Here is a 10,748-nt window from a genome sequence, read left to right as displayed (position 1 = left end):
CTACGCATCCTAAGCTACGCTCCAGCTTACAGTACCAAGTGGTGACTATTTTGCTCCATTTTTCCGACCCACGCAACAGCTATTAGTTTTGCGATAAATTCCCCAAAGTTTTAAATCTATATATAGATGTTTCAACATTTGAACGATTTTTACTCTTCTTATTTCTGCTACATTAAGCTTATTTTAAGTAAATGTATTCCATAATCATTACATTTTCGACTTGTGGCAATTTAAGAGATTCAGCTTTTATAAAGTACATGATTCTTGATGCACTAAATAAAACAAGAAGAAACAAAAACGTGTGCGAAAATAGTAGAACGATAAAACCCCAATACTTTAAAGAAATACAAGAGAATAAAACGTAACGAAATAAATATATAGGTTAGAATTTCGTTTTTGACATTTTGAGAGATGTCAATTTACTTTTTTAAATATTCCCTGCCGCAAATGTTAACATTAATAGAGCCATTGACGACGTCACCAAATAAATAACTTGCAAAATTTTCAAAAAATCATAATTAGTGTCTTAAAGTAGTCCTTACTTTCGAAAAAAATTAATATGTGTAGGTCTAAAATTGTGAACAATGCCCATTTTGTAATATGACTATTCAAACTCGACTTATGAATTCGACTATTTTAAAAACTTTTAATGTAAGTTTTAAACTTACTATGCTGCGGAATTTTATAAAATGTATACAGTTCCCCATTAAATAATCGTTTACCTTAGTTAAACGAAATCGTGGTACCACGTGTTTGGGAGTTTGTCCAAGGTTAATATTATGAATTTATTTCTTAATGAAATTATGTATATTTTTACGGGCATACAAAATAATTTGAATAACTGTACTGTGAGTAAATGATACCAATCTCCTTAAACTTGTCTCCGAGAACCTAAACGGTACACAGAACGAATCGTTCGTTTTTGCAACACAAATATGGTTTGTGTATCTGCCGCTTTCAGTTTGTTTTTTAGTTTACTGTCTAAGGTCACTCCCAGGAAGACTATTAACAAGGTCTAACTTTTCTCCACTTACTTATATGGACTAGTCGATTTTGCATTAAGTAATTCAAATATAACACACTTCGTCTTCTTGGCATTAAACAATAAATTGTTAGCATTAAACCAATAAACTACCTTTGAGAGGGTATCGTTAATATTGTCACAGTTAACGTCATGTCTCTCTCAGCAATCAATACTATTTCGCAAAGGTCCTTAATAAAGAATGGTAGATCATTAATATAAATGAGAAATAAAAAGGTCCAAGTATTGCGCCCTGCGGAACACCCATTTTTACCGCAAAACCTAAAGAAGTCACTCCATTTATGTCTACTTCCTGAATTCTACCGTTGAGATATGTTAATTTCCAACACCTTGCCAGTTATTACGTAATATTCCAACTTCGTAGCAAGAGTAATGTATAGTCCACACAATCAAATGCCTTTGAGAGGATACAGAAAATATCAATTGCGTCTTGCGACTTTCTCAAGCATCAAAGATGGGTTTTAGGAGCACCCTATGTGTTTTAGTAAACCCACATTATTCAATATGAAAAATGTGATTCCTACAGAAATAGGAATCACACAATTAAGTTTTTATTGCCTACAAGATATAACAGGCTAAGTAAGTAGCCTCTAGTCTTAAAATTTAACAGTCATTTAAATTGACCCCAGTCCATATGAATGAATGGCTGAAATTAGATTTCCGCGAAGGGGTGCGAGTGCCCGGTGTGCAAAATGCTATGCTAATAATTTGGGCTAAATAGCTGTCAGCCTTTGGGTCTCCCAGTCGGTCTATTCATTTTTAAAATATAATTGAGAAGAAAGAAAGGGCACTGGTAACCCTCGAAAACGTTTGCATGCCGCGAGATGGGACCCGCGGCGGTCTATATACAACGTAAAATATTTTACAGTTTTGTATGACACCAAACCTGGAGGTCAAAACATAATAAAAATTTTATATACAAATAATTAATGCAGCCGCTAGCACTTCGACAATTTACTAATGATCGTCGTGAACAAAGCCGGCGGTGACTACTTCATAATTTATCTCCGTCTTTACGTCATTTACTCAGTCACTTAGAGACACGAGCAAACACATTATGATGCCAGAGTTGGTATGCAGTTGGCACGGTTCATTAACTAGTTTATGTTTTCATGTACGTACCGACTCATGTCAAAGCCTTGTTACTTGTGCATAATAGAGTTACTTTCTTAGGCTGTGTATTTTGTTCATTTAAAAAGTAATTATTATTATTTAGTGGGCGTCTATTGCGTTTATTTGCGTTGCGCGTAGTATGGCTGAATGACATGACATTATTTATTGTTCCTATGTAAACGATTGATGTGAACCATAGATTAGTCATAGAAAAGAAACTACGCAGGCTAGTTAGTTACATTATAGCAAAACTTCAACGACGAATACAGAGGAAAAATACAGATTTATATTCTTCCTTACGCCTTCTTTTTTAAGTAATTAATAGATTCAGGCGTTACTTTGCGGAAGTCCATGTTATTAAAAATGGAAGTAAATTAATTTGCTACTCCGCGAAGTAGCAAATTAATTTACTTACATTTTTTTTTTTGCCCTCTTTTTTATTCTTAGAATACCCATTATAATAAGTCACTTAATTTTATCAAGTAATAATAGGTTATTCATAGCAGTAATCGTACCTTCAAGATAAGCATTACTGTCAAGCTAGTAAATATGTATATACATTAACCACACGATAAACTATTTAGGTGAGTAATTATTGAACAAGTGCGGCGCGGCTTGACCACCGCGCGACGATCAGAACGACCATATATATAGCAAACAAGGAAAGTGTTAGTATACGTTGTAATGTACATACATTGAATACGTACATAATACCTATGAATAACTAAGACGAATAGGCAAGAAAACAATTTAAGTTATCAATGTAAGTAAAAGATTTGGAGGTATAATAAAATATTGAGCTGGTCGTACACATTAAAGAAGTAGTTACTATCATCAGATAAAAAATACAAAACGCTTTTATTAAGACGGATTTCGATGCTTCGGTTGTTGCGGATAAATTTGGATCGCTGTTCAAATAATTTTAAAGAACACTGTTCTAGAGCATAAGCAACAATAATATGAAACTCGTGATTTATCACCACGTCCGCCATAGTCCGAATATACAACAGGTTTGAAACAAGCGTATCGTTTAGGCAAACAGGCACGTGCGATATCCCCAACAGGCAATGTTTCTAAAACAAACTCAAATACACAACACACTGACAAAGTACAACTATAACCGTTCTCAGAACGCCAAATTCGCTTGAAAATACAACGTTTGAAATATAGGTCGAGTCAATTACCCTATGAATTAATAAAACAATTCATATGAGAATAACATATTATTGATCGATGTGGTAATCGTACGTTAGAGGAATAACTCATTACAACATCAGTAATGACTGCTACCCACAACCAAACGATGTTATCTTCTCTATATAGGCGATGCATTTGAAAATCCTACGCGAACTCGATAGATAGTTTGTCAAAATTTAATTGTCGATCCGCCCACAGAAGAAACGAATTGAAGATTCAGCTGTCAAGAAATGCCCTTGAAGAATATTGTAGAGTTCGTGTACTAGTAAAATCAACGCGGCATAATAACGAATACAGAAATAGACAAAATACAAGGAAATTAAAAACTTGAGTGTTACGCTTATCAAAAGTAATTGCCACATCAACGTCATTATACCATGGACAAACGTGCATCAAACCAAAATATACGAATACTAAGGGACACTCATGAGTTATTCAACAGAACATGTAGGGTTTTAAAATAAATAACTTAGCTTACCTGGTCGTTATTCCCTGAATTCGGTTTGTAGCGCGACAAAACGGGTCTATTCCTGGTCCTGGTCAACAGGGAATCTGACACAGACGTCATCGTCATGCACTTCGTCAACGAAGACAGTATGCACATTCGCAAATGTCCCAATCAATTTAACGATACCAGTCAATTTATTTTCACATAAACACGTACCCGACAACTGTTTAAGGAGGAAACATACTGTTTCAATGTGTTATGACAAAATGTGCTGCAAGCAAACGCGATACCACATTTTTCCGTCGACAAATCATATCCGGAGGAGCCCAGTCGAGTCCGCGCCCGGGTGAATCAACGATTACAATTTATAAACTACCACTGATAATGATAAGTACAATAACAGTATATTATGTAAATATAGTGATATTTAAAAGTTTATGACTTAAATGTATATTAAGGAAAACGCACAGACGTCAGCACACAGTTACTAATAAGACACAATGTATAACGAATGAGTAAGCTCGATGTGTACTTATATAGTTACCGTATACAAAACGCTGAGTAACTTTCCATTTATTCCTCTTTTAAGAGAAACCATAATAGTCGCAAAGCTTCATCGATTGGCATGAAAGGGATACGAACGCAAATAACGTTAGTTCCACCAGACGACATGAACGAGAAAGAACTGTGGCAAAAATACTCAAAATTCCTTTGCTATATTTTTAACACTTTTTTCATTAATTTATGTGACCGTTTATAAACGCAACACATGCACATGCAACAACCGCACCACAATTATGAATTCGCTTACTGAAACAATAAAACAATCGGCACGTCGCGGATAACAAACGCGTTTGTCACTGCAATAGAGAACAAAATGTGCGAGTGTCACTACTAGCGAAGGCCACCCGTGGGGAATCAGGTATTGGTGTCAGTCTGCTTTATAGGTTCAACCAATGCCTAAGGACCAAATAGCGGTCGCAAATTCCTACTCGTAATTCAAACAACGCACGCAATACTTACGTGCCCAGCTGACAAACGGTCCTTGCGACCTAATAATGCCACTCCGATATCACTTTTCTGTATATGATACAAACACACTAACAACAAGTAATATTAAAAGCACAAACTATATAAAAGCAACTTATTGTGCAAAAGGCAAATACGAAGTTGCATTACTTACCGCTGAATCGCGAACAAATCCGAAACAGCACCACATGAAACAAAAACAATGAAAAATTAATTCACGAATAGACGAGTAATAGTAACATTTATATCACTTGCATTAACTGATAATATAGGTACTAAGGCAATCATAATAAGCAGTAGTAATACATGTAGTTAGATGCTGCAAGAATGCTACAAACCAAAGCAAGGAAGACAACAAGTGCCAACATCTTCAAGACTACCATTGCTTAAATAATCTACATCCATTAACGAAAATTGTCACCACAAAAAAATAAAGTTTTTTTATCACACGACAGTATTAATAAATTGGTAGAAAGTATTGGCGCCCAGCGACTTAACACCGAGATAGACATACTAAGCTTCAGAGGCAGTTTCAGTTTCTTTGAATCATCACATTTGGCATTTAATTATATCATTGTGTTTCTAATTGTTTTCGTTTACAATCGTACAATATTGATACGCTTATAAACCCAAACAAAATGATGCTAGCAATTAAATATCAATAACAAAGAAATTTTTCTTCCATTCATTATCGTCACTTGTAGTGAGATTTAAGCAGGTGCACTATCATGCGTGCCGTGATTGACTGTTACGTGCACCACGTAGTCATGTTAGTTCTACATAAATAAATATTTATGTTTAAGAATGGAATACACGTCAAATACTGTCATCTTACGAAATACTATACAAAGAGCATCATAAAATACAGAATACTATAGTTACGTTTTTTACAAACGTACACAAAAGCACTTTCAGTTCCTTTTTCACATTCAAAATAATACTAAAAACAAATGATATCGGTAGTAGCTAGCTAATAAAACGTCTTAATATGTTAATGTTAGTAAATACATATATTGGTATATCTATCGCATCGAAAAATATGGTCCCTGTTTCACAATCTTAAAATATGAGTTACAATAAAGTCTTACGTGATACGTATGAAGTGTCCACGGACTCCATCGCTCAAATAAACGATTCGCTGTTAAGTTCAACTATACCGGACGTAATATTATATTCTTTCGAATAAACAACAAAACAAACGATCACATTCGTCCAAACGTATATTCCATACTACAACATTTTATAAACATTACAAACATTACACTTAGTCCTAACCTTGTGCACTTGTTTCGAGAGTATCAATAAACAAATATTACGCAGACTTAGTGCCGGTACATATTGACGTCAGAAGTTCAATAACAGTTATCTTTTGAAGTAAGGATAAGACGGGATTTGAATGCTTGTGACTAGGTGTTTATGTATGCGAGATGAATGCGTACTGCGTATGCGTCGGTAACTGAGGGCAGGCGGAGCGCGCATGCGTGAAAGGACTGAGCTACGCTACGGCCGCAGTCGCACCAACCAGCAGCGTATGCAACTTACTCTAGCTATTTCAATGCAAAGAATTTGCAACTCGGCGAATTCCTCAGCGCCAGGAGCGGCATCGGACTACGCCTTGCTCCTTGAGATCAGCTGACCTTTTATAGACGACGAACATGATCTCAGGTTCGTTATACCCAGTAAAGTTACAATATCCATAAACTGTCAAAGGGCTTATATTTTCAACTGACAAAATTCGGATCAATTTCAATTTTGTTTAAATCTTGCTTGTTACACGTATTTGAAATGTATAAATAATAAATCGTATACAATTCAATAACTGCAAGGTCAGATTCATGAGCTTGCAGAGCAATCGTAAATGACCGATCCATTAATTTTAATGAGGATTGCGGTATGGGACCAACACGTCATCGGTAGAAATTGCAAATATTATTGTGCATATACTGCAAGTCTTTTAATTTGCGATGACTAGGTTTTAAAGTGAAAGGAAAACGCCGAAAACGTACTATTAAGTATAGCTACATATTATACGCACAAATAATAGTAAATCTCTACCTACATAGGCGCCCTGCAATTAATAACACCAATGCATTTAAGAGGTGGATTTAATCCTCTATGGTGTGGGAGAAGTCTCGTGTATACTGCGTTAGCTATAAACATGTGCCAACTATATCGTTTAGAATGGAAAATATACAGAATGACACGACCGCAGAGATGGGTGTCGATTACAGTAGGTGTGCAGAATCGCCGTCACCGGGCAGAGTGGGTTCCGCGCGAAGGCGCCCCGGGATAAGGTCACACGCTCCGTGAACACTACACAATGCCTCTCCACACCAAGGAGCCACACGTGCGGACACTAACTTGTAACACTCACCACATCTACCTCATATTAACATCTGAACATTCTTTACTTAGAGGGTTCAAAATCAATAGGTTCTTGGTATTTTTTTAATACCGGTTTTGAATTTAAATAAATAAATGCATAATGTTCTAAATTAAATATAATATTATAAATTATATATATATTAAATATAATATTATAAATTAAACACAACGTTTTAAAATAAAAGTAGCAGTAGACTTCGTTGTGAAAGAGTTCGTCCAGGGAAGTACTATTTTTGCCGCCAAATAGTAATGTCACCATTACTTCGCGTTCCGGTTTTGAAGGGTAAGGTGCTATTGAAATTACAGGCACATGGGACTTGTCCACTTATGTATGTTATGACCTTAAACGCTAGTAAATGCTTTGTAGTAAGGTTTGGTAGAATGCATAACATGGTTCTTTACAAATATCACATAAACGACATTTTGATACAGGTATTGGATGAAATTCGAGATTTAGGTGTTATATTTGACAACAAATTAACTTTTATTCCGCATATTGATAATGTTGTAAGTAGGGCCTCGCGTATGTTGGGATTTGTACTGCGAAACATTAAAAGTTTTCGAAGCTGTAAACCCAAAATTATGTTATATAATAGCTTAGTACGCAGTATCTTGGAGTATTGCAGTGTTGTTTGGACACCACACTACGCAACACACTTCTTACGTTTAGAACGCATTCAAAAAAGATTTGTTGGGCACTGAATGTACTCATGTGGAATCTCCAAGAAAAAACTCTCCTCGTACCAGCGTCGTTTATCACATTTCAATGTGATGTCTTTGGAGAAACGTAGAACTCTTTTGGATATGTCATTTGTGTCAAAAATATTTCGTCATGAAGTGGATTGCTCTCACTTGCTTCAAAAATTCAAATTGCGTGTTCCCTTTAGATATCCGCGTAAAAAAATTAGTCCATTAAGGTGTCCCACCTCGTAAAACTGTATTTGGCTCAAACTCACCCGTCGCAAGGTTGAGTAGAACGGTGAATGGTTTCAGTGATAGCATTGACATTCACCACGATTCACCTCTCAAGATTCGGAAGAAAATTTCTCACTTACTCGACTGTACCAAATAAGTGACCTTCAGTATATTGTGCTCCATATTGTGATCTTTATTGTTTACTTTATTTAGACACTGTTAGTTTTTAGTTTTTATTAGACATTGTTAGCTTTTAGTCAGTGCATGTTGTGTTTACCTTTAAGTGTTTGTGGCAATTAGATTACAAAATAATATATGTATATCGAATATAAGTAATATTGTACACAACGTTGGTGAACCTAATAAATAAAATAAAAATAAAATAAAAATAAAATAAAAATAAAATAAAAATAAAATAAAAATAAAATAAAATAAAATAAAAATAAAATAAAAATAAAATAAATGTTTCAGGGTGACCGGCGCAGTGGCAGTGCCCGTCAGATCTGTGCGATTTAATGCTCTGAGTAGCACCGCAACTGTTATGGACAGGCACGTAGCTTACCATCATCAGGCGCACGATTTGTTCGTCCCGTCACTTGATATTACAAAAAAAAGGAAAAAAATGCAGATGGTAGTTGCTGTAATAGTCAACGGTATACTTGTCGTCGTCGCAGTCTAAATTATTTCGTCAAAACTCAACGATTATTTTTCGACATCATGTAATAGCATAGGACAGTCTCCACGTCGTCTACGTAGTAGAGACGGGCGAAATGGTGCCAATAAGTAGAGAAAGATTAAAAACCATTAAACTTGAAAGTTAATAAGAAGTCTTGATTTAACAAAAATCAAAATCGCCTGTAAAAACATGGTTACTAGGACAATCAACTATTTCACAGACACTGTGGTCAATTAACATTTGGAAATGGGAATAAATGCGTTCACCTACGAATAGGTATTTTTCACACCTACCTAGTTTCCCGACGTTTCGGCCAGAGTGTGAAAAATACCTATTCGTATGTAAACGCGTTTATTCCAGTTTCCAAATGTTAGTACAATGCAACGCGAAAGTTTAAAAGTATACTGTGGTCAATTTATAAAAAAAGTCGTATTTGATACTCCTAATCAGAATTGATATTTCGTTATCGTCATAACTATAACTACGTCTAGTTTTGTACTTTCAGCTGTGCAGTAATTCATGAAAAACTTAAGTTCTTCACTGTACCTGTCCTTGTATCTAATACCCGAACTTTTTGCGACTTAAATTTTTATTGAATTGATATTCAATTATTTTATGTGAAATTACTGCACTAGTTTGTTATAATTATTAATACAAAGGCCGAACAATAAGAAAAAAATTCCTTCGATCTAACCGAACTTTTCGCACATTGTGTTACGTAAAAAATTGTTTGGTATATTTTGTTAATCATTAGCTATTTTCTGTATAATCAAAAATGTTTTGGTACTTTTAATCTTGCAATTAAATATTCAGTATTATAGAATTCTATTTGAAGTTGAGTTTCCTGCATTACCAATCACAAGAATGTAATGTAATTTTTTGTATATGGCGAAAATGGAAAAATTAATGTTTAGAAATTCAATTTAGACTACAGATAAATTAGAACTAAATTATTAATCTAATTCTTAGATTTGTTCCTCATCATCATTACTTCAGCAAAAAGACGTCCGCTACTGAACATAAGGTTCCCCCAAAAAATGCCACAACGACCTGTTCGCTTGCATCCAGCGGATTCCTGCAGCCTTCACCAGATCATCAGCCCACCTTGTGGGTGGTTTGTCCACGCTGTGTCTTCTGGTACGCGATCGCCACACGAGAACTCTTCGGCCCCATCGGCCACCTGTTTCGCGAGCAACATCCCTGCTCGTTGCCACTTAAGTTTTGCAATTTTTAGGGCTATGTACCGACATACTCTGGTTACCTGGCGGATATCCTCATTACTGATTCGATCTCGCAACGAAACTTCGAGCATAGCCTTTTCCAATGCCCTTTGAGCGACCCTTCTTATGAGGCCCATAGTGAGCGACCACGTCTCAGCGCCGCAAGTCATCACTGGTCGAAGACATTTGTCTTGAGACACTGTGGTATTTTGGACAAGAACTTTTGGAAAGAAGAAGAAAGAAGAAGAAGAATATGGCGTAATTTCCCGAACGCTGCCCAGCCGAGTCGGATTCGACGATTGACCGCTTATTACTTGACTTATTAGATTTGTTACACATAGGAAATGAAACTACACACATCAAAAGTGTCTAGGGATCAAGTGAATATTTTTGAAATAAAAATTATTTAAGCAATATTTACCACGTCCAGTCTTCCAGGACGACTTCTTACTTTAATGTTTATGTTTTATTTAACCGCTGACCCCTATATTTAATTAAAATAAACTGAAATTGATGTTTTTGCAAACTGTGGGAAAAAACTCAAATTAACGGCGTCAATTAAATGACAAAAAAATGGCGAAAATGATGATTTTGCTCATTTTTATTGTAAAGATAAGAAAATTAATAATCTGTATTTCCACCATTAACACGAATCACACAATTACAGCGATTTGGCATGCTTAAGATGAGTTCATCAAAATCACTTTGAGGAATGGCCGCCCA

General features: G+C 35.5%; 1 protein-coding gene across 3 annotated transcripts in view; it reads right to left on the bottom strand.

The window, feature by feature from the left end:
* LOC113230409 (septin-7) overlaps positions 1-10,748 on the bottom strand; it is a 56,306-nt gene that overhangs the window by 39,408 nt on the left and 6,150 nt on the right. The window contains exons 1-2 of one of the 3 annotated variants that reach the window (XM_026464323.1): positions 5,918-5,963; positions 4,984-4,985 (exon numbers count right to left, since the gene is read on the bottom strand). In XM_026464323.1, coding sequence (XP_026320108.1) covers positions 4,984-4,985; positions 5,918-5,948 — 33 coding nt within the window. In that variant the 5' untranslated portion in view covers positions 5,949-5,963. Of the gene's footprint in view, positions 1-3,830; positions 4,138-4,983; positions 4,986-5,917; positions 5,964-10,500; positions 10,503-10,748 lie in introns of those variants that run through there. The other 2 variants (XM_026464324.1, XM_026464322.1) reach the window with 2 other exon arrangements.

The sequence above is a fragment of the Hyposmocoma kahamanoa genome, unplaced genomic scaffold (genome assembly GCF_003589595.1).
Source record: "Hyposmocoma kahamanoa isolate Upper Pololo Valley unplaced genomic scaffold, ASM358959v1 63, whole genome shotgun sequence".
In the NCBI taxonomy this organism is placed as follows: domain Eukaryota; kingdom Metazoa; phylum Arthropoda; class Insecta; order Lepidoptera; family Cosmopterigidae; genus Hyposmocoma; species Hyposmocoma kahamanoa.
This window is presented reverse-complemented; position numbering and strand designations above follow the sequence as displayed.